Here is a 24975-nt window from a genome sequence, read left to right as displayed (position 1 = left end):
CATGATTTGCATCAGCATTATTAACAAAAACATAAAATCTTGAAAACATAATGTTCATCCACAAAATAGTGACGATATCTGACTCTCTTTTTAATTTCACTACCGCTGTGGAGGTAATGCTAAACGTTTCTCTTCTCCTGTGTGTTCTTAGTGCAGAAACAGACTCTTTACAAACACTGAACAACAACCACAACAACATCAACAACAATACAACTTGTTCCCTTCATTAGACCAGAATAGATACACGAGGAGAGGCGGGGCTAAACGTGGAAAAACATTTAGGAATCAGACTCGTCCGCTGTGAGTAGATTCCCACTCAAACCACACACCTTTTGTCTATGACGGGGACTCAGTGTGTTGCAGCAGGGCATGTTGGATGGGTGGGGGGGGCACAAGAAGGGTTTTCATACTCACTAAACACCCTGCTGCCCTGCGTGGCATCTCCACTGTCAACACACTGTAAAATACTAGATTTATAACTGAAGTACGAGAAGGCCGAAGAGACTGAGACTGGCAGCAGTGCTTCAAAGTTGTTTGGACCCTGTGACCCGTAAAAGTGAGTATTGAAAATAGAAATCAGATGCATCAGCGCTGGGTCAAAACCTGACTCTCTGATGCAGCACAGGGATACTTTACTGTAGTTTGCACCATTTGGAGTCCCTATAAGAGCAGGTGATGGATTAGGCAGCAGAGCTCCTCAGAACTTTTGATCTAGTGGTCTGTAAATATTTAGAAGGGATGAAAAAAATGAAACAAAATGGACGCTGTGAAATCACAAAATTAAGAGATGTGTGTCCGATACTTCTAACAGAATGTCCATACATCTCAATATATCGCTCACTATAAAGAAGCTGACTGTTTTTTTATGTTGGAAGTATTTAAAACTCAAATAAGGGAGTAATTCTGGACACGACTTAAGTCATTTTCTGTTGTACTATTGAACAAAAAAGTGCAGAAATGTTCAACCTGCAGCATCATTTCAAAGTAAAGTGAACTCTGGATCAATAAGGAGGGTTCGGGCACGTGCCAAAATAAACGACCAATGTCTCACTTCTCCAGACTTTAGGAGAAAGACACGTAGCTCTATCCGTTAACAAAAATCTTACACAAAAAGAAAGAGAAAAGGCCTGCTGGCTGCTCTCAGGTGTTACCTCCCTGTGCACTGATGCTCATCAACAGGACGCTAACAGGGTGTTCTTAATATTTACATACGAACATACAGCCAGAAGGACATGAAACACCATGAAATGTGGAAAAAGCGGAAACAGACAAACACAATTTGCCAAAGTACTTCCACAAGCATCGTTTAGAACCTGTCTTACTAAAAAAAAAAAAAAAAAAAGACACCTGTTTACACCTGGTATTAAGACACGTTTCGGTGATTCGAACACAAGTGGACAGCCAAGAAAAACATCGCCGTTGACACCTGTGTCCATCATGCTTCTCTAACACTTGTGATCAGATTTTGTTATCCCCTACATGACTTAGGCTAGAAGGTCAAAGAGCGCCGAGCACAGTTATTTCGTCCACACTCTCACTAACTGCTTGCTAGCATGCTTGCTATTCATGTTAGCGGTTGCGTCGGAAAAGACACTGCTGTCAGGGGTATTCAACAAATCTCCTTCCACAGGGCAAAACGATGGACAGTGATGCATCATATCCCCAAAACAATCACCACATCCTGCACTGCCGACAAATTTTCATGTTTCATCCTTGTCAAGGACGCATCAGGACATTTTAGTGTTTATGCGGCAAAACATGTGGTCAAATGCGTTCTAGACTGAGTGATCGGATCACAATGCGTCTTGGTAGTCGTTCACACTTGCATTTGGCGCTGTCCACTGTGATCAGAGAGCCAATGATGTATCAGAAAAAGATATCGCTGTCAGCGGAATTCAACACAACTCCTTCCACATGGCAAAACGATGGACGGTCATGCAACACTTCGTCCAACTCTGTCACCAAAACAACCACCACATCGTGCACTGATGACGGAGTTTCAAGTTACATCCTCGTTGGGGATGCATCAAAACGTTCTAGTGTTTACGTGCCCTAGACGACCTTGTCAAGTGGTTTGAATGATCGGATCACAATGCCTCTTGGTAGTCGTTTACACTTGTGTTTGGCGCTGTCCACTGAGATCAGATCACCGAAGATGTCGGAAAAAGATAACGCCGAAGAAGATCAACACATATCCTTCTGGGGGGCAAGACGATGGACAGTCATGCAACACTTCGTCCACCTCTGTCCCAAAAACAACCACCACGTCCTAAACTGATGACGGATTTTCCTGTTATGTCCTTCTCGGGGACGAATCAGGACATCTTAGTGTTCACACCACAAAAGATATGTGGTCAAATGCGTCCTAGACCACTTCAGCAAGTGGTTTGATTGATCGGATCACAATGCATCTTGGTGGTTGTTGACACTTGTATTTAGTGCTGTCCACTGTGATCAGATGGCCAAAGATGTGTTTTAATACCAGCTGTAAACAGGATCTCGGATTGTTTTTTGGAGGGTTGTGGTTTAAGCACAATTTGCCCACTGACATACTTGAGCCATTTAATAAAAATTAAATGGTTTTCCAAGGGTGATTTTTGCATGTACGGTGGCCCAGAAGACATACAGATTTTTAAGCGTATAAGGGCTTTTAAAAATAGTCTGAACTCTCAGAAACCTAAACCTTTAATAGCTGTTAAAGAAATCTTGCATATGAGGGGGAGTCTGTTTTTTACAGGATCAAAAAACAGTTGAAATGAACAGGACTGTTGGAGAGGAGGTTTCTGTGGAGGTAACACTGACTACTGAGCTGGTAGTCGACGCCTCTCACATCCTAACAACCTCTCACAATGACTGACAGGCCGAACAAACAGCTCTCCAAACTCCGTGTCTGTGTTCTGAACAGCTGTAACAAATAACCATAACACATAAAAACAAACAGTTTTCTTTTTTAAACCAATGCTCATGATTCAGTGGGACCCTGGACACAGTCCGAACATCTGTATAAAACCTGTCCTAGTGTCGACAGACACTAATAAACGGAATGACACCATTAAAAAAAAAAAAAAAAACATCAACCACAAAAACAGTCTTTAGAATAACTATCATACAAAGCATCACTTAAGTTACTAAATTCAAATATACACAGCCATTTTTTTCTCATATTTACATATGTACACATCGCAAAGAAAATAACCTTTACTGTGGTATGAAGAGTTGTTACTAGGACATCTTTCCCTTTATATGTTTTTAAATTCTGCATAAACTCTATAGGAGGAGAGGAAAGGAGAAAAAAATAAGGGCTGAAGGCACTTTTCTACCAAAGCAAATACTGAAAAATCATCATGTGGACTCGCAGGAAGCAGTGACATAATCATTTCAAAGGATATACGTAAGAACCTTTAAGCCTCAACACAAAATGGAAAAGATGTTTATGAATGTAAACAAAAAAAAAATGCTCATGCTGGGTATCATACAGTGGATTCTCTGTGCCAACTTTCAAGGACTTAAATGTATATAAAACTTTTTTTTTTGAGTTTTCTTTTATAAAAAGACACAATATCAAGACAGTGTAGAAAAGGCCCGCAGGTTTGGGCTAAGGCAGACAGGAACAGTAGAAACAATGTTAACAGCTGCCAGCCGATGGCGTCCAGTTAGATCTCCGACAGAGAAACAGAAGGGAAGCGTTAGTTCTGATGAAAACAGTTTGTAAACAGAAAAAAATCAGGAGCCGTGAAAAGAAAATTCTTCTTGATTCCAACAGTGTGACGAGAAAACCAGAAATCCAGAAGCTGTGTTGTTTATTTTCCGTCTTTTTTTTTGTTCGTTTTCTGTATTTTTTTGTAGTTTTTTGGTAAAGTAAGCCTCCGTGCTGCAGACAAAGACATTAAATAAGGTGTGACAAACAAAAATAGAAAATTAAAGCATCTGTAATCTTCACTTTTGGTGCTTTTAAGAGTTGAAAAGTCAGTGACGCTGAAGACATTGCAGTTCATTTTTCTTTGATTCAGGAAGGTCCCTCCTCCTCCGCTCATGTGTTCATACATAGTGGTCTTTAATGTCCTCGCTGAGCTTGGCGGCGTTCAGGTTTTTACACCGGTTGTCTTTGGGGCTGTACGCTGTCCGGTGCGGCGCCTTGACCGGACCGCTGCGTGACGTGCAGATCACCCCTCCCTTACCCATCACCCCCCTGTCCTGTGCCCCCGCTATGGAGCACTTCTGCGGCGGACACTTCTCCCCCATGCCCAGCGCCCTCTCCTCGTCTTCCTCCTGCTCCCCCTCCTGCTCCCCTTCCTCCTCGCCCTCGGCCCCGTCGCCCGTCCTGTCGGAGGGGCCCATCAGTTTCTTGCATTCGTACTGAATGTCTTTGTCGCGGTTGTCCTTGAGGGCGTTGCTCCGCAGCGGCTCCAGCTGGTTGTTGACGGTCGTGTCCTCGGATCGGGCCGCTCTCTCGCGCTCTTTCTTCCTCTTGCGGGTCCACCAGACGCAAACAACGATGCAGAAGATCCAGAGGACGCTGAAGACGACGCACAGCACTGGGACCAGGTAACCTGTGAGAAGGACATTTCTCTGTGAGAAATAATACGGACTTGACCCTACCCTAAAAATGCATTTACACCCAGAACACCCAGCCCACTACTGCAAAGACGTTTTTTATCTTCTTGAGCAGTAGTTCCCAACTGGTTGAGCCCCAGGGTCCAGATTTCTCCTTAGTAGTTAGTTCAGGTTAGTTCAATGTCCCGAAGTTTAATATATTCACCGTCACACTTGACGTTTTGGCATTTTGATCATGTCGTCAAGCTAGTTTGCTGCTTCGGTCAAGTAGCTGTTACTCACTCTACAGCAGAAAACGGCACATCAAAATCAAAACGCTGCGCCAGAAATTCACTGTATTTAAAAATAAAGTGTGTTTTTTTACTTTACTAAACCTGACATGTTTGCAAGTCACTTGCGGCCCATTCAGAATAGACCCATGACCCACTTTGGACCGCCACCCACCAGTTGGGAACCACTGGTCTTGAGGACAGAACAACATGATTTTCTCTCCAGTTTTATCATTTACCTCTTCAACAAAAATCAAGATCATGTGACTCACCGACAGGCGGCGGCTCCACCTGCGTCTCCACTTTGACCTCCACCACTGCCAGCATGACGGTGCTGTTGTGGCGTTTGGAGAGGGCGTTGATGATGGCGCTTGCCGCCCTCTGGATCTGTCCACGATCGCTGTCCTTCGACCGCCCGTCCTGCTCAAAGGACTGCACAGATGGAGACAGAGAGACACAGAGAGATGAAGGACAGGAACCAATTTGTTTTGCATTTAATGTTAAAACAATTAGCTTGAGTGTTTTCACATTTCAGATTTGGAGACGCTGTACGTCACACAGGCACGACTTCCATGTAGTTGTGCTGTTTTGTGTCCATTACTTCATAGGCTCATTCAGGTGGAAAAAAACACAGGGGTCATTTTTTGTATTTGGGAGCTGTTTAAAAGTGTAATTTGAGGTCGATTTTATTTTGTTGAGGTATTCATATTGTGTACAGAATCTGAATCTCACTCCGAGTTACTGTAGTTGTTCACAAAGTAAAGAAATGAGAGATCATTTTAATTTCTTACGGAATATTTGAAGGAAACTGTAAAACTGGATCATTTATTTTGTTGCACGTCTATGTTATTAAAGTAATAATTATATTTTTTTACTGTCATGTTGTCAAGAAGATCGTTATCACAAAAAAACCCTGAAATATTGTGATGTTATTTTAGGGCCACCATGACAAGACTAATGTGTATTTGGTGGTTTGGTGCATCAGACAGGTTTCAGTCAATGTTGAGCACCTAAAAATTGTTTCAATTACAGAGAATCCCAAAACCTGGTCTGCATTAACTTAAAGAAAAGCTGATTTGTCAGTAATGGGTGAAACATGCTACAGCTCTGGGTTTAAAGAACAACCTGAGAGCACAGATTCAACAGTACAGTAGAGAAAGAAAATAAAGCCCATTTGCCAAATGGTCTCAGTCTTGCTTGAGGCCACGCAGGACAACAAGAAAGAGAAAGAAAAAACACATTCATCTGTCAGAATAAAGAGATTCTCATCCTAACATCTGGCAGGCTGCGGACCCCCCCACTGAGACCACAGAGGGTGGAGTTAATTGCCTAATAAGGTGCTGAGGGTGAGAGCAGGGAGGTGGTGGGGGGGACAGAGGGGGATTAGCTGTGTGCTGTGCAGTTCAATTAGGACAAACAATAGAGAACAGGCCAGCTGTGCTCCCTGCTCGGCCGGGGACAAACACTCCTCTTTTCTTCTCCTGAGAAAATCAGCAGCTCATTCACACTCCTCTAATCCCGCCCCCAGAGTGATTGACAGACCACATCACAGCGAGACGAGGCTGAGGATCCGACCTCAGGACTGCTGACTGAGGCTGAGTATCCACAATGATCACCTACTGAAAGGTGGGATCAAACGCCCGGCAGCTTCTTTGCAGTGTTCACTTATCATTAAAAATATTGTTCCTTATACACTTGTATCACATGGTGTCATTTTGATAATGTTTGCTAATAATTATTATATAACCTTTGCACCTGGCAGAGCACAGACAGCTGCTCACTGTGGCCTTCATCACACAAACAGGAGGAAACAGTGAATTAGTCAGGGACTACTTTCAGCAGCGGATTAATCCGCATTTGGTGCTCCAGTGAGTGTTTGGGGCAGCAGGACAGTGTGTGTGGGATAAAGTTAAAAATAAACTATAGTGTGTGTGTCAGCCAGTGCAACAGTGACACTCACTGATGTGTTTATAGTCATTTTTGGACACTGGAGAGCTATGGCCCAGAAGATTAGGACATATCAGGCTCTGATACACACAAAATGCTTGTTGGTGGATAAATTAGGATACAATCCACTGTTGTTGTTTCTTTCATGTGTGTCTTCATGGGCTAAATTTACAATTGAACAAGCACTGAAGACCTTGATTTTAACTTTATCATTTATCAGAGCATGAATTTCAGATTGCAGGTATTGCGCATTAGTTCATCGATCACTGCAAATCTAGCACTTACAATGCGAGAAATTCTCACACACATTTTGTGACAGGTGATAAATTGATAAATTTCAGCTACCATTTGCACCTGTGCAGAATTACTCCGGGGTTTTTTTGGACCTAACTGTGTTGCGGAGTTTTGCACAGTGGCGACCGGATCGTTGCTCTCAAACCACAAAAAAAGATGTGATGGCACAACAGTCTCCTTCAGTACATTATTCTATGCTTTCTTTTGATTTTCACATTGGCTAGTCATCCTGTTTAATTTGGCTTCTGATTAAATCGGAACCGCTGAAACAAGTTGTAGGAAGCCTCTGCAAGTAATTGGTTGCTGGCAGACACTCTGTGCTGCAATAAAATGGTTAATCAGCAGTGCTGTGCACTGTAGAGCCGATGCGCTGCTGGTTCTGCTGGCCTGAATAGAATATAATGTCTACTGTTGTGTACAGCCTTTATAGACTGAGCTGAGCAGTGATGCGCGGGTTGACCCGTAACCCACGGGACCCGCAAATGGACCTGCGTTGAGCAGGTGACAGTCCGCGGTTGTTTTCAAAACACACTTGTGTCACGCACTCCAAAAGAAACTTGTTGAAACTTTAAACAATAATTTATTGTACAAAATGGGGGAAACAAACGTTGACAAAAACGGTTCCATAATTCATATTAAATTCAAAAGATAACGAAAAAACAGCTGCAAGTTAGAGGGAATAGTGATAAAGTGGTAAAACTCTCAGACGGATGCGCTCAAGCGTGCCGTGCACACAAGCTCCGTTGGTAGGCGATACTATATTTTCACATTTTTAACAATGCAATTTAAAAGTTTTGATTTTTATTGATAACCTACATTTACCAACAACAAAAAGACTACATTTAGCACCATAAAATATGTAAAAAAATAAAAAATAAAAAAATAAATAAGTAAATAAAAAAACAAATATCGAATACCAAATTGTCATTACGAATACCTACCCACAGAAACGAATATTCGAATATCCGAATATCTGGGTACAGCCCTATCACAGACAGATCAAAAAAGGAGAAGCGTAATGTACTACCGCGACGGTATGAAAAATAATAAATTGTGATACTGTCTTGGTTCAGAGAACAGAGCCTCTGCGTTAACTGTTTTCACATCACTTGATTCCAGCTATCGGTTGCACTTTACTGCAAACCAAGTTAGCCATTAGCTTCCTTCCCAAGTTGGTTAGCAGGACCATTAGCACAGCTGTCAAGGGCGGATATTCTGCAAATGCAAAGTACTCCAAAAAACACTCCAGTGGCCCGATACGTGCTTCACGTTCGGTGTGAACACAGGCCAACCCTCAGGCCAAATGGCTCCAAACATATCCATGACTTGAACTTAACAACGGTAAAATAAGCTGCTTGATAAGGTACAGCGTGACTTTTACCAGCCAAGTTACAGACTTCAACTTTAAGCTGCCACGTAAATGCCGTTTTTCATACAACAGGGAAACAACAGAGCATGAAAGCAAGAGAGAAGAGGGAGCAACCAAAAGAAAGATGAGGAACACTGATGCAGCTCAAAGAGACGATCACTGGAGAGGAGAAGAAACAGAAACAGAAGAAACGGATCCTTCATGGCTCACAGAGGTGAGCCATGAAATGCAATCTCAAGTAAGAATAGTACAAGGATGTTGTAAGTGCAGTTAAGCTTCCAGAAACTGTATGAATTCATCTATGTGAAGCATTTCAGGGGGAATCCTGCCCATTTTGAGAACGACTTTCAGGCAGACTTTCAGACTTGATGGAGAATAAAATTAAACTTGGCTTTCGAGGCTTCACCAACAGCACGTCTGAATGTTGCCTCCAAATATTTTGCTTAAACTACTTGAAAAACTACTCTCAGATCTGTTGATCTTCCTTCCAACGCACTCAAGATAAAGCGGGGACGCCTCACTCTCCAAATGAAGACAAACTGAGTGCTCTTCATTCTCCTCCCTCCCCACACACACACACACACAAACACACAAACTGCAACATATTGAACCACTTGTTTCCTGCTCAGGTTGGAGGCCTCGCAGCAGAGCGTTTCAGGGGTTTACAAACACACCGAGAGCCTTTTGGATGGGAATAAATCGACACAAGCGCCCGCACTCCGCGAGGCTCGGCGGGATTATAGAGATTTCATCCAGACTTGGAAATGAGCGCTGACATTTTGCTGCAACACGAGTCGGCAGCGAGTGGGAGTGAGGTTTTTCATGAAAGCCTTGTTGTGGGGTTTGGGTGGATGTCAGGTTCGCCACTCCTTTTCCTGTATCTGTCGCTCAAAACAGGCCTGCAAACATCAGAGGAAAGGGAACTAATCCCCTCCATTAAAAGCTTAGAGCCCCGAAGTGACTGATTTCCCCCGAGCCTGGGTGGCCGAGAGGAGAGGAAGGAGGGAAGGGGAGAGAAGAGGAGAGAGGAAGACAAAAGAGGAGGGAGAGGGGTGGAAAAGACAGCAGCAAAGAAAGAGTGAGAGAAAGAGAAACAAAAAAGGAGCAATTGAATGCAGGAGATGTAAAAAAAAAAAGACAGAATGGAAGAGAGGAAGACGAGGGAGAGCAGAGACAAAGATCAGCAAGGTGTCCCAACAGAAAAGCTAAATCTCATCCAGATGCTGTTAAAAGCTTCAAACGCCTCTCCCTCCTCTGTCTTTTCCCTTCTGTGTTTCTTTTATTAAAACAAAGAGGAAAGAAACTGGAAATAGAAAACGCTCAGACTTTACTGGACTCCTCTGCAAACGATTTGCAGTGACAAATTAAGTGTGATCTGACAAAATGGGAGAAGAAAAGAGAGAAAGTGAAGAGGAGCGACGGAAGCATCGTCTAAATCTGTGTGTGTTTGTGTGTGTGTGTTATTTTGTACTGGATAATAAATTCAGATGTTGATGGGTAAGTTCCATTTTCCCACGTTTGTTTGTCTAAGTGACGAAAAGGAACAACATTGCTAAAAAAACTAGTCCAGTATTGAACGACAGAGCTGCAGTGTTACCACTCGGGGCAATAGAGTGTGCCAGTAAACCCGGAACTCTGTTAGCGCTTCCGGTTCTCTCGTCTAAAAGTTTTTTGAATGGGATTTTGGTAAAATGCCTCAAATAAGGTCTGTGGTTAACAAAAGCTTAAGCGAGTTTCAGGTTTTGTTCTACGACATAAAACACGTCAGTAAATACCCTACTTGTGCATTTTGAAGCTTTTACATGTTGTAAAAAAGGCGGTTACTAACAAGTTGCTCAATACAACTACAAACCCTGTCGGGGACATTAAACGTCATCACCCCCGAACAGGCGAGAGTGCTGGCAGTCCGCCATTACAGCTTCTTATTTAGCTTAAACAGTCCGATTTCCCCATTATACAATGTTTTTAAAATAAAGCGGCCGAAATCAGTTGAAAGCTTAGTGGCGGTGACGTCAAGAGTCATGCGACCGTGGAGTAGTCATGTAGTCCGTTAAAGCCTAACGTTAGCTTTTTACTTCTGGCGATCGCATTTAAGCTTCAAATGCAGTATGAAAGGTGTTCATATGTGAAGATTATCTCGCTGAACAAAACCTGTAAGTATCATGAACTTGTGTTAGCCACAGAGCTTATTTTCTGACATAATCCAAAACGCAATGCAAAAATCACATTCACTTTCTCTTCCGGGAACCAGCGCGATGCTAAACTTCCAGGTTTTGACATCAGCCCTGGCACACTCTATTATGGATCACCAATTAACGTCCAGTAAAAGTGCTTGTTTTTGCCACTGACTGGCTCAGATTATTATTGTAAGTGTGTGACAACATTATGTTAAGGACCCCTACAGACATAGACCTAAGAGTAAGATCATTTTTGTTTAACCAGAACAGCGCCAAAATCCCTGTCATCAAACCCACCAGACTCCATTTAAATAAACGATAATGTTAGCCTGTATAGAGCAGCATATTTTTTACATCTAACTGGGTGAATTAAGGGTTAATTTCAACCAAACCACAGTTGGTGATTGTTGGAACAGTCGAAAGACAAACTAGGATGACTCTTGTGATTTTGATTTTGTTTCTGTTGGCTTTTAATAAAGTGTGTTGTATGACAATAAAATCACTGTTTTGTAAATGGAGTCTGGTAGGTTCGGGAATGGTGATTTCGATATGAGTATCTTGGTTACAAGACAGGTCTATCTCTGTAAGGTTCTAAACGTTGTCAGACACTTAGAATAATAATTTGACCCTATCACTGGCAAAAACAAACACTTGTGGAGGACGTACATCGACGGTGCACAAATGCTTGGAGTGATTCATACTCTGCCAGCTGCAGCACTAGCGCTCAATACTTGACCAATTTTAAAAATGGCTGTTTCCATTAGTCACTTGGACACAAACATGGACAAATACCGAACTTACCCTTTAACTTTCAGTCTCATCGCTGAATAAATTGCTCTAGATCAGTGGTTCCCAACTGGTGGGTCACGGGTCCGTCCTGAATGTACCGCAAGTGACTTGACGCTGAATATATTAAACTGTGTGAACCTTGAACTAATGACTGAGGAGAAATCTGGACCCTGCGCCTGGACCAGTTGGGAACCATTGTTCTAGATAATCTTCCTAAACTGGTGGCTTGTTTTCAACCTGTTTTGCGTTTCTTGATACGTTAGACAACAATGCTATGCTCTCAGATCTCAGCAAATAACTTGGTGAGTACAACATTATTGCAACCAATAGAAAAAACGAAATGACAATGAAACTAAGACCAAAGTTGTCGGCAAAACATAACCACATTTATCCTCTAAAAGAATGATGTGGCGTGTGATGTTAAAGTTAGTGTTAGGAGAGATTGAGGTGGGGTGTTGCACTAGCAGCCAAAGCTACGTCTAAAGCATGAGCTGTCTTGGTTAAAACTGCGTGTCTCAGAAGATATGTCTTCAAGCAGTCTTTTCTTCAACAGACACGTTTTCAAGATTGTTTTAAGGTTTTTGTCACAATTTTTTCTGTTTTATAACTTAATGAAATCATGTCTGAAGGTCAATTAGCTTGATATACTTTACTCCTTATGTTCAATGTGTGCTCTACACTGTCTTATCTTTGTCATGCATCTGTATATCCTGAAATGTGTGTATCATCAGGAGGGAAAAGTAGCATTTCTTCTCCCGCTCCTGCACTTTAATGTAGAAATGTAAAAAAATGTTATTAATATTCACTTACCTGCACTTTAGATTTGATATTGTACCTACATCGCTATGAGCCACTCCTCACACATATCTATAAACCATACCGTTAACTTGTTTATATTTTTGGCTTTGAGTATGTTTTAGATCTTACTGTTTCTTAAATAAAATTCAATACTTCATATTAATATTATTGACAAAAATCTAAGCATTTAAATTCAGAGACTGAAACTGCTGTAGCAAAATATTATAAACTACAGTATACAGATTGTGGACCATGTATCAAGATAATATAAGACCACCACAGAGACAGTTGGGGCAGGCATGTGTGTGTCTGTGTGTAATAATCACCATGGCGACCTCCACGGCATCACTGTTTGAGTAGGACAGGTCACAGAGGATGAGCAGCGCTCGCTCCTCGGCCAGCGTCTGAGTTACAGGAAGGTACCTCAGCTCGGAGCAGATGTTCTCCACAGTGGTGCCCTGCCACACACACACACACACACACACACACACACACACACAGATAAGACAGATTAGTATCTGCACTGCTGGCGAGGAACAATCAGCTTCTAATTCCTCCTAAGTCTGATTCAGATGCAGCCAATCAGAGGGCCTTGCCCAGCAGGGGAGACTGTGGCTCAGATCTCAGATCAGTATCTCGTCAGAGGAACAGATTCATTTCCATTCATAAAACTTTATTCAAACCTGCCGCAGGGGGCCAGTTAAGGTTTCATGATACAGTAGTAAACAACAAAAACACCATCTGGACCAACAAGAGAAGATTCAAGCTTTGTTAACAACAGAACGCGTCTGTTACTTTAACTGGAAGTTTATGGACTTTATTTCTCACCGCAGTTTAAGTTTCTCTCTCCATAAAAGAGCCAGGAGAGGCGGCTTTAAGATAAACTAGTCCTGACTGAAACTGTCTTTTTAAAGGAACAGTTCACCCAAACACATATTTTATCTCTTACCTGTAGTGCTATTTATAGAGCTAAAATGTTTTGGTGTGAGTTGCCGAGTGTTGGAGATACTGGCCATAGAGATGTCAGCCTTCTCTCCAATATAATGTAACTAGATGGCACTCAGCTTGTGGTGCTCAAAGCGCCAAAAAAATACATTTGAAAAACTCAACAGCAATGTCTCTTTCCAGAAATCATGACCTGGTTACTCAAGATAATCCACAGACCTTGTTGTGAGCAGTTTCATGTAGGAACTATTTTCTTACAACCAAACTACACCCACCATCACTGTGAGGAAGGAGGAGTGCATCTACTGCTAGCTCACCTAGCACCTCTGAGCTAGCTAATGTTGCAGCGCAGCTGAGGACGACACCATTGGGCCCCAGTCATACAGAGAACATTTTGCTGGTTGCAAAACGTGAGGTGCGCTGCTTATTTATTTGAGTCATTTGACAGTAATTATTAGCTAGTTCCTGACATGTTGAGGCAGAGGGTGCTGTCTGTAGCTCTGGTTGAGAGTGAGAGGCTGTCAGCAGATAAACAGAGATCTGTGTGGGTACATGAGACCCTAAAAAAGAGGCTGGATCATGGGGAGTACCACCGGTTGGTCCAGGAGCTTCTCCTCCATGATGGCTGTTTCCAGACATATTTTAGGATGACTCAGAGGCAGTTTGACAACCTGCCGTCTATCACTGGGCCGTATAGCTCTGGGTATCCAGCAACTGCCACCACCAGTTTCTCCTCCATTGTTTGCTAACTGTAAACTTGTTGTGACCATGACAGAAGGCCTGCCTCTCAAATCATTCAAAAAAAGAGATGACATGTGGCGCTTTTCCGCTTTGAGTTTATGTTTTTTTCAACTTGAGGCGTTCAGAGCACTCCAGCAAAAATGCCAGGCGCTAGAGCACAGAAATGCAAGGTGTGTCATGATGCAAAAACCGCAAGCAAAAAGCTTCATTCTCCTTAAACACAAATACAAAAAGGTGCCTCCAGCTGCTAAAACGCTTCGTTTGTGTGATCAGGGCCTTGAACATCTTGCACTGTCACAAGCATGAGAGACTCGTCCATGAGAAGATGTACTATAGTGCTGCCCCTTTCAGATTGCCGTCAGCTATTTTTATTTTTCATCAACAAAAACGACGTCCAAATCTGATTAACACTGCAGCTTCACTGACTTTTCTTCCCTCCGTGATTTTGTTTCCTCGGCATCCAAACATCAGCGTCTTCATTGGGAAGTTAGATAACGCACGGCCGAGGGTTGGACAATGTGTCGACTGCAAGCTGTCGAAAGTCAAAAACTGACCGCCATCTGTATACAGTGAGGAACGACACGTGTGTGTACGTGTTTGCGGTTGCAAATTCAAGCAACGAGACATTTGAAGTAATTTTCTACCAGCCCCCCAATTGTTAACAATCCAGCAATTATCAAATGTTAACAATCCGGGGTGGTAGGAAAATGATTTCCACTGTGTTGTTATGACGTGACACATCAACAAGAATGAAAAATGACTTGATGATTGGATCGGAGGCTCGCTGGTGGTTTCCAACTGTCTCCTTGGCCTTAATTCAGACTGTTCTCTCAGGGAGAGCTCATCGATAGCGTACACACTCTAGTTACAGCAGCGCTAACGGGGCTGATAAAATGTCGGTCTCTTAATTCACAACAGAGCTTGAACCTCTGTGTTTAAAGTCCTGCTTTGATACAAAACATTAAATTCGCAAAAAAATCATATGTTTGTTATTGTTAAACATAACTTTTAAAAACAACACCCGTCATTTTTGTTACTGCTGAGGCCGTTTTTGACATGTTTCATGCTTTCTTAACTTAAAAAGCATAAAAAAAAAAGTGACTTCTGTGTAAAAACCACAGATTTGCACTCTGGACCACCAAGAATTTTAGAAAAGTGTTGCTAAAAAGCAAAGTGGTAGCAGATGTTGAGACATAGGGAAGCCTAACTGACCCTGCTGTCGATGGTCGAGGCCACTTCTTTAATGTTTTGATTCATTTTTTTGGTGTATAAAATGTCACAAATTGTGAAAAACAGCCATTGAAATGTCCATATTCCCCAAGCAACATCTTCAAATTACTTTTTCAGTCTGACTTACAGTACAAAACTCAAAAATATGAGGAGTTACAGTGATATATCACCTGTTTATTTCTTTATCTACACAGGGGAAGTTGTCTCAATGCCTTACCTGAGGCACTTTGTCCTTTTTGAAGATGAGCGTGATGCGAGCACAGCTGTTGTCAAGGTAACCACTGTTGGGCTCACACTGGGTGTGCAGGGGCGTTGGAGGGTCTGGCGTTGAACACACACCCCACTGGTGACATGGCGGCGAGAAGCAGGTGAGGAACTGATGCTCCACACATTCATGACCTCCGGGGCAAGACGGGGCGTTTGCGTCTGCAGGAGGAGGCAGAGCCTTCGAGAGGAGGCAGGGCCGACGACCACACCTCACCTGGAAGAACATGGATACAGGGATTTTTACTGATGTGGCTCTCACAAAACTGGCTGCATGAACACTGTCATAACAATGGCGAACACGTGCTGGGTCATCACTACACAACATCATTACTTTGATAAAATAACAGTCCTCACTGTGACCCTGACCTTAGAGCAGCGAACGTATCCGTTGACACACTGGCACGCGTTACACTCCTCCTCCCACCGGCTGCCATGAGGAAACTGCAGGCCAGCGTGACGGCATGACTTCCCGAGTCCGATAACTGGAGAGAATAAAAAAGAGGATGAGAACAAAAGGAAGTGGATCAGTTGTCAATCTTCACATTTACTTCACCAATGACCTGCTGGAAATCCACCAAACCTAATAAAGTCACTGTAACTCAACAGGTGGCAAACACTGTGATCCAGACTTATGGTACTCACACTCCTGACAGCGAGGTCCAGCGTGTCCTGGAGGACAAACACAGCGGTAGCCGTTGATTTCATCCATGCAGGTCGAACCTTCGGCACAAGGAGACGACTGACACTCGTCTATGTCTGTAAGAGAAACCACAGAGCTGTATGTTAAACACACACTGTACAGAAGTTTTTGTTTGTTTTTGAAGGGGTGGGGTTGTGTGTGCGGTTGGTGTATTACCCACAGTAGATGTCACTTGGCACATCCCCAGTTTGGAGAAGCAGACAAGAGTACCACTACGGAGACTATTCTAAATATAGCATGTACTTACAATAACTTTTTGTAGGTGGCTAAAATACGTTTTGTTGCTGCCCCCATCCACAGCAGTACACTGCTTAGCTTCCATGTCAGTACTCCTGTCTGCTTCTCCAAACTGGGGGCCTGCCAACAAACATCTGCTGTAGGTAATACACCAACTCTAGATGAGTCCATCATACAACCCAACTAAAAAAGATCTGCACCATCCCGTTGAGGTCATCTGGCCCCTTTTTCTCTCCACAGCAGCTGGAAACCGAGTGTCCAGATAACAAATATGATCTGTCACCAATTTTTGTTATAAAAAAACTTCTAATTATATGGAGAAAAGACAAGACTGATCCACGGACTGATGGAAAGAGCTGCAGCATCTTTTCAGTAGCAGATCTATTCATCTAAATTCATACATTTCACACAGGTCTTACTGGCATTGTTGATCTCTTCTTCAAGTCTTTCCGAAGCTTAACCCTCGCTGAGAAAAAACTGAGCTTTGAGAGATCCGACCATCATATTTAAATATCTTCAATGAGTGATGGAATTCGGAGGATCGCTCTTTGCACAAAGGGTTTATAGCAGTTTGGTTTGAAACGCTTCAATTGGATAACACTCGGATTCTGAAAAGGCTTTTCTGAGGAGATTTCTCCGAAAAGGCCGCGGGAGAACGCACCGACCTGTCTGACGAGCCTCAGCTCTGACCTCGGCTCAGCGCAGAGGGGAGAGGTTAAGACCGTCTTCCTAAAAGGCTTCCTAATCTGTCGCCCTGAGACAATCGGCTCACGCTCCCCCGCCGCGGCCTTTCACCTCTGACCCCCCGCCCACCTGACCCCTCCACACGCCCCCCTCCGGTTCCCAGGGACTCACTGATGCGGCAGTCGGGTCCGGCGAATCCCGGGGCACACTCGCAGCGAAACCAGTTCACACCGTCGACGCAGATGCCTCCGTTGTAGCTGCAGAGAAGGAAACAGAAAGCAACATGTGAGTTCAGTGCTGCTGCAGACGTCACACAGGTTCAAAGAGACACTGAAAAAGTGAATTCCTTCTGCGTTTCTTCCCCGAGGGGAAAAACGCTCTTCTTTCAGATGCGCTTTTAGAAAACTGTAAATCACTGTCAACACTCTAAATCATTTTGCTGAAGAGCTTCACTTGCAGATACTGTATGTTTGACTCCAAGAAATTTGGTGTTGACGTCCCCTGGCTGGAATACATGTGTCAAGATTTAGTAATATTAGTTTACGTCCGTCAGACAGGCTTCACATATAATGAAAAGCTCATAATGTGTCACTGTGGACTAATTCTGGCAATTAAGTGGATTCTTTTAAGAGACGGTTCACCCCCAAAATCAAAGGCACATATTTTTCCTCTTACCTGTAGTGCTATTTATCAGTCTAGATTGTTTCTGTGTGAGTTGCCGAGTGTTGGAGATGTCTGCCTTCTTTCCTGATATAATGGAAGTAGATGTCCTTTAGCTTGTGGTGCTCAAAGTGCCAAAAAAACCAAAAACATTTAAAGAACTTAACAGCAATGTCTCTTTCCAGAATCATGACTCAGTTACTCAAGATAATCCACAGACCTTGTTGTGAGCAGTTTCATGCAGGAACTGTTTTCTTTCTACCAAACTACACCAACCGTATCAATGCGCAGAAGGAAGAGTGCATCTACTGCTAGCTAACCTAGCACCACTGAGCTAGCTAATGTTACAGCTCAGCCGAGGAGGACGCCATTAATGTTTACATCTTCCGCTGTCACGAGAAATGACCATCTCGTCCATGAGTAGATGCACGTTTCCTTCTTCACAGTGATTACAGTTGGCAGATGTAGTTTGGTACAAAGAAAATAGTTCCTACATAAAACTGCTCACAATAAGGTCTGTGGATTATCTTGAGTAACTGAGTCATGATTCTGGAAAGAGACATTGCGGTTGAGTTTTTTGGGTCTTTAAGCACCACAAGCTAAGTCCTGTTTAGTTCCATTACATTGGAGAGAAGACAGACATCTGTACAGCTTACTGCAGCTTCTGATAAGTTCAAAAATAGCCGCCTACAGACACCTCAACGGGAGCTATGATGAACTCATTGGCTTTGGTTTAGTTTTCCTCAGTTTGATCAACCAGGGTGCTTTGGTTGGTTTAAGAGTTGATTGATTTGGGGGATGAATGGAGAGTTGCAGGATGACGCTGCGAACTGATTGTCTTAACTGTCTTAACTGTCACTGTCCCCTGAACAAACACTCCCCAAATAAACAGGCCTTTACAGAAACAAAGTTCAAATCAATGGGGCATTAAACGACTCCAACAAACAATTAAAAACTAAGATTAACCAAACACACGGCGGTTAACGACTGTAACCCCGTGGCGTCTTCCATGCTCCACACTCACTTCAGCACGCCTGCCTTTAATTAAAGACTCCCTAGATGCCAGGTCAGGTGGTGCATTAGAGAGACTCAAAAAATAATAGGAAACTAGGCCTTGCTAGAAATGGCTTTAACACCGCTGATATCTCCAACACTCGGCAACTCACACCAAAACACTCTAAATTGATAAACAGCACTACAGGTAAAAGGAAAATATGTGTTTTGAATTTGGGGTGATCTGTCCCTTTAACCAAAAGTCCTGCAGAAATTCAGTCGAAATTAAACCTTTAAGTGCATCTCATCCTGCCCACTGAGCTGCATGATGTCAACTTAGTTGATGGTTTTGGTTTCCTTATTTTCTAATAGTTCCTAAAAGGAGCTCACATGAAAGAAAGTAATTCCCCAGGAAGTTTCATAAACACTAATGTCACAAATTCACCAATATAACTACCCTTTTCTGTATAACTATGATCTAATATTAGGATCTCATCATCTGTGCCATCTGTACTCTCACTTCATGTTACTACAATAACAACAACATTAAATCCTTAAGAAAACTTCTTTAGAAATGACTGATCCGGTGAAATTCTTTGCAGGAAATGATTATGAATGTAACTGTAGCAGGTTTAGCTCTGAAAAAAACTTCATCATCTGTCCTTCATTAATCATCCTCACACCAAACAACCACTCTACTACATCAACACATCTACACTGCTACACAAGCGTCTGTCACATTAAACCCTCGAGGTCAGTAACTCGCTGGTTTGTCTCGTGGTCTGCCCTCTGAGCTACAAACCATCACTCTTTTTTTCCCGCAGAGTTTGCAGAGACTCTGAGTGTCAGCAGGCTGAAGCTGATCCCTGATCAATGTCCAGACTTCATATGTAAATCCCTGCTGACCACATACTGAGCCCCCCTGACACCTCCACTCCTCACAGCTACCCCCAGGTCGAGGCTGGTGAATGGTGAGAGGGGTGTCTCTTCACACTCTCCTGCCCGCCTCTCCCTCAACCCTCTCCAACTAAAACCACCACTAATCCACCTGTCAGTCATTGTAGAGGAGAGTGAGGAGGGGAGGAGGGGGAGGGGAAGGGGAGGCTTTTGTCGTAGAAAGCCTCTCGGATCCAGTGGAACTATCAGGAGTCCCTAGTTTTTCTTTGCTTGAGTGTTTTTGTATCAATAAAATGATAAAAATACAACTAAAAATGCTAATTGCAATTTCATTAAACTCAAGTTGACGCCTTTAAAGGAACACTTCACCCCCCAAATGATCATTTGTATATCAATTACTCACTCTGTGTTAAGGTGAATTTGTGAAGATAAGTTTGTTTTCCTTGCTTCCCATCATGATGAACGAAGAGTCCAAAAACGGAGAAAATCCTTGACTAACAGCAGTCATAGGGGGCCACAGCAAAACTACATCAAAACATCTGTTTACAAACTCTGGCACAACTCATGCAGTGTAATCCAAGTCTTATTTATTCAGTCCTGCGCTCCATCCTTCCCAAACACATGCACTTTCGATAATCCTTCTTCTCTCTCTTCTAAACCAGACTCCACTGACAAAAACATCGATTTTACCTTGCTGAACACAGGAGCTGCTGGTCTACCGCTGCCTCTGTCAGTTAGCTTGTTTGTTTTATTGTGTGACTTTGGTGAATCCGAACTAACCGTTTAAAACAACAAAGTCACACAATAACACAGACAAACTAACTGATGGAGGCAGAGGTAGACCAGCATCTCCTGTGTTCACTGAGGTAAAATTACTGTTTTTGTCAATGGAGTCTGGCTTTGAAGAGAGCACAGATAAGTCTCACTTACGGTTTAGTTTCTCATTGGACAAGGCTGTGTGTTTGGGAAGTACTGAGCATACAGCTGGATAAGTGAGACTTGGATTACGCTGCATGAGTGGTGTGAGAGTTTGAGAACAGATGTTTTGATATAGTTTTCCTGTTGTCCATGTGGGAACCCAGGACTTCAATTCATCAAGACTTCTATCCGTTTTTGCAATGTGAAAAAACAAGGATATCTTCACAATGCCAGCGTAACAAGGTGCGTAACTGATGTACAAATGGTCATTTAAGGGGTGAGGTATTCTCTTTTATTTGAATTAAAGTCAAAGCAGCAAAACCTCCCATCTGAGAATCAGACAATGTTGCACATTTTCACCCACAATCTTTAACAGGAAAATTCTGGGCATTAAATCAGATCTGAAAGCGTGAGAATCACTGGGAGATCCCGTAGCTGCTCCACGCTCTGTTTCATACTCTCAAGTCAAAACAGTGAATCTCAGGTTGTTGGAGTTTTTCCCAGAGTGACTCACACAAAATACAAATGTCAACAGAGCAGAGGTAAGGATCAAAGGTGCCGCACCCAGCAGTGATAAATAGTCACTAGAAATTAGGGCTTCTGTCCAGACCACCACAGTTGAATCAAATTATAACATCAAGTGAGTTCAGGTTTAACTAACTATCAGATAACAGAGGAATCTGACTCGTATTCAACACCAAAACAGGCAGAAAATGGTTAAAGAGGTGATGATCCGTCTGCAGGGCTTCTGTACCAAACACCTCGACATCCAACTGATCAATAAAAAATTTGCTGGATGCCATAAACAGGTTTCTACAGTTAGAAAGAATCCAACTAAAACAAAGAGATTTTTGAGACTTTCTACACAGCCATGAAAATAAAAGAATAGAATAATAATGAAAAGAAATCGCTCTTACCAAGGATGGGGATTGCAGTCGTCGACATCTGAAAGAGAGATAAAGAAGACCAAATTACTAAGTTTTAAATTGCAATTGATCCTTCGTTAAGTCCCGCCCCTGGACGTAGACTAAATAATAAATGTTGTGCCTGGGCCACGTCGTGTATTAATGATACTCGTTACCTGGAGAGGTTGGAAAAAGATATACGTTTCTTCCCTGTTCCAAAACCAAAATCAGACCCTGAAAAGTGTAGGGTTAGCTAGCTAGGTACTGAAGATATAGCCTACTGAATGTACACACATGCTGCTTTTGCTTTTAATGATTATAACAGTGAAACAAAGGCCGACCCTGCTGTACAGGAACCAGTGAAGGGAAGCAGGGAAACTTTGCTGATAATCAACCAGCTGTGTGTCATCACAGTGTGTGCAGATGAACGTTGTTCGACTTCCCCCGGAGATCCCTGCCCATCCAGAGGTGGAGGTCCAGGTGCTGGCAGTGACACAGGGGTGAAGCCAAACACCGTTCATCTGCACACACTGTGATGCCACACAGCTGGTTCAATATCAGCAAAGTTTCCCTTTATATTCATTGTCTTGTGTGGCGATCAGCAGTGATGTGGTGGTTCACTTCAGCCTATAGTTCGGCTTTAGCTTCTAACTATCTTTGTCTTTTTAAACCGGTTGTTGCTGCTGCATATGTTAGAACAAATAACTTTTAATCAACTATTTCAGATGTGCTGGAGATTGTCAAAAGTGATAACTTTTTTTTTTGAAAGATATTTTTTAGGGCATTTTTTGCCTTTAATTGATAGGATAGTGAAGTGTGAAGGGGGGGGGAGAGAGAGAGAGAGAGAGAGAGGGAGTGACATGCAGCAAAGGGCCACAAGCTGGAGTCGAACCCAGGCCGCTGCAGCAACAGCCTTGCACATGGGGCGCCTGCTCTACCACTAAGCCACCGACGCCCCCAAAAGTGATAACTTAATTATTAAGGAGTGTTCTAAGTTATTCCAGCTACATTTAGGAGTTCCACAAGCAGGTTCATGTCAACATCCGAGTTGTAATTATGGAAAGGAAATCAGAAATCCCTGATTTATCTGCCTTGGCTCTAAATAATACGGAGCTAAACACAGCTAAAGTCAAGGTGATTAAACTTTACTGGATAAATTTGTAGTATAAAAGTACTTTAATGTTCACACGACCAACTCTACAATTATGCCACTGCCTTGACTTGCCGATGACGTGAGCACTCTCAAGTTGTAAATATTCCCATCTCCACTTCACAGCCGTTACAACATGATCATGGTTTCTAACAGTGACATACTCTGTGCACAGGTGAGTCCCTCCCAGCCGTCCTTGCAGATGCAGGTGAAGGCGTCTCCCCCTCCGACACACGTCCCTCCGTTCTCACAAGGACCCGAGTCACATGTGCTGTTCTTGGCTAAAAAACAAAACCAAAGATTCCCTTGAATAAATAATGTTTTTATTCTGACCAGCCCACAGTGTGAGAGCTGCTCTCCGGCCTGTGATCACAGTCTGACAGATTGTAACTACGTAATATCCCATTGTATTATCACTGTTATTACCAGAGCCACAACAGTGTAATTAGAGTGCAGTGAGTGCCTGACCTGTGTTGCAGGTGCTGCCACCCCAGCCTGAGGGGCAGCTGCACAGGAAAGAGTCTCCGTGGTCGTAACACGTCCCTCCATTACTGCAGGTGGTAGAGTCGCACTGGCTCTCACCTGAAATAAGGCAGCATGGGAAACACATTTTAAGCATTTGACTCTGTGCCAGTGTTTCTTCAGCTCCAGTGCAGTTCAGAGACGCCGCCAGAGCGGAGAACAAGCCTGCACAGCAGCCAGCAGTGAGGGCATCATGCCTCAGAAAGATTAAGAGGCTGAGACAGTTAAAGAATATAAGACCTGACATGTTGGAGAACATAGAAACAGAGGACAAAGACGCTACTCATGGGCTACACTTGAATTTTTGTTCACGTACTCCATTATAACAATTGCAGTAAGGAAGAAAGTGAATTTTATGAGTATCTGGCGTCCCTATCCTGATGTATTTCCCAGTGAAACAGGACAGGCTTGGGGATATAATGTTGGGAGAAATTTGATTTGATCACTATAAAGTGAAGCAAGCCACTGTAAAATGCCTTGAAGCTGTCACAGACACCAGTTAATTCAAAATGAATAAATTCCGGTCAGCAGGCCTGTAACCACGGTATTTTGGTGAAGCAAAACACTGACTGAGCATGCTAATGCTTGCTACCGAACTATCTTATCCACGCAGTGACATCCAAAGCTGAAAAATTAAGCCAACATGGCTGCAGTTCCTCAAATGGCCACTTGAGGCTGACTCCAGAAGCCAGTCAATCCCCACGAAAAATGTCCAATTTAACAGCAGGAATAAACATGTTTACAGCCTGGTGCATAAAATAGTTTTGCTCTTTATAGCTAACTTCAACATTCATGACAACTGTATGGTGTAAAAGTTTTTATATAACTCCGCCATTAACATTTTATTAAGGCTTCAAGTTATGCTTTGTATTTAAGCGTGGGACCGCTTGAGTGACAGGCTCTTTGCAAGGTGTCGCAACCATCTATGAGTCCGCTTCACCCTCTCATCCAAATGTGACCACCTCTGGCTCTGTAACAAGATGGCGACCCTCAAAATGCCAGACTCAAGGCTTCAAAACGAGAGTCCACAAACTAATGGCTGACGTCACTGTAGCCGCTTCTATTACTTTATACAGTATACGCTCTTAGCTCTGTGCGGCTAAAAGTTAATGGATGTCATGACATTACTGGTTAAAATTGGTTGGTACTAGAAGAAGAAGAAGAAGAAGATATACTTTATTTATAAATACACACACATGCACAAACAGGACCTATACATGCATCAAATGGAGAAATGTCGGATTGAAGGGACTACTTTGGACAGACACCCTGAGCAGTTCGGGATTCGGTGTCTTGCTCAACAGCACCTTAGCAGTGCCCATGATTTTTTATAAAGACGTCACAAACACACAACATACAGTCACAAGTGTTTCAACAATCACTAACACATGTTTATATCAACTTACGTGAGTGGCAGGTCTTTCCTTTCCAGTTGTCCACACAGTTGCAGTAGAAGTCGTTGAGCAGATCGACACATTGGCCTCCGTTCTGACAGGGGTTCCTGTTGCACTCATTCACATCTGGAACAAAATCACAGTGTGTCAGTGTCAGTATTTAAGCTACTGATTCTACAATGACTTTTTAAATCTATTTCATAATGTAGAGCTACATCTTCAAATGTCTGTAAGCCCAAAAATAACACTATAATAGACTTTAACACTATGGCCTTGCATGTGGTTGTTTTATATTTGCATCAGATACCTAAGATTGCCATATTGATAAAGTTTTAATAAGCAAATATATTACATTCTTCATATTCATCACTGCTTTTGGACCAGCACTCCCTCTCAATATTCAAATAGGTAATCGTGTCATCTGCAAATGTGCATACCGAACAATGTCAGCAACTGTGTGCTTGTTACAAAACAGATTTAGAATCAGTCAGCTGATTAAGTTGCCACATTTTTCTGCTTCCTTTCATCTCCAAAA

The 24975-nt window shown here is 42.8% G+C and overlaps 1 protein-coding gene across 2 annotated transcripts in view; it reads right to left on the bottom strand.

Moving 5' to 3' along the window:
- Positions 1–2667: 2667 nt before the first annotated feature.
- Positions 2668–24975, bottom strand: part of LOC125901170 (protein jagged-2-like) — an 84172-nt gene continuing 61864 nt past the window's right edge. For both annotated transcript variants that reach the window (XM_049596615.1, XM_049596616.1), the window contains 11 exons: positions 24453–24566; positions 22993–23106; positions 22689–22805; positions 21387–21414; positions 17173–17258; positions 16023–16136; positions 15747–15862; positions 15331–15594; positions 12524–12655; positions 5096–5255; positions 2668–4550 (listed from right to left, as the gene is read on the bottom strand). In XM_049596615.1, the coding sequence (XP_049452572.1) occupies positions 4039–4550; positions 5096–5255; positions 12524–12655; positions 15331–15594; positions 15747–15862; positions 16023–16136; positions 17173–17258; positions 21387–21414; positions 22689–22805; positions 22993–23106; positions 24453–24566 (1757 nt within the window). In that variant the 3' untranslated portion in view covers positions 2668–4038. The remainder of the gene's footprint in view (positions 4551–5095; positions 5256–12523; positions 12656–15330; positions 15595–15746; positions 15863–16022; positions 16137–17172; positions 17259–21386; positions 21415–22688; positions 22806–22992; positions 23107–24452; positions 24567–24975) is intronic.

This window comes from Epinephelus fuscoguttatus, linkage group LG14 (assembly GCF_011397635.1).
Source record: "Epinephelus fuscoguttatus linkage group LG14, E.fuscoguttatus.final_Chr_v1".
NCBI classification, from domain to species: domain Eukaryota; kingdom Metazoa; phylum Chordata; class Actinopteri; order Perciformes; family Serranidae; genus Epinephelus; species Epinephelus fuscoguttatus.
This window is presented reverse-complemented; position numbering and strand designations above follow the sequence as displayed.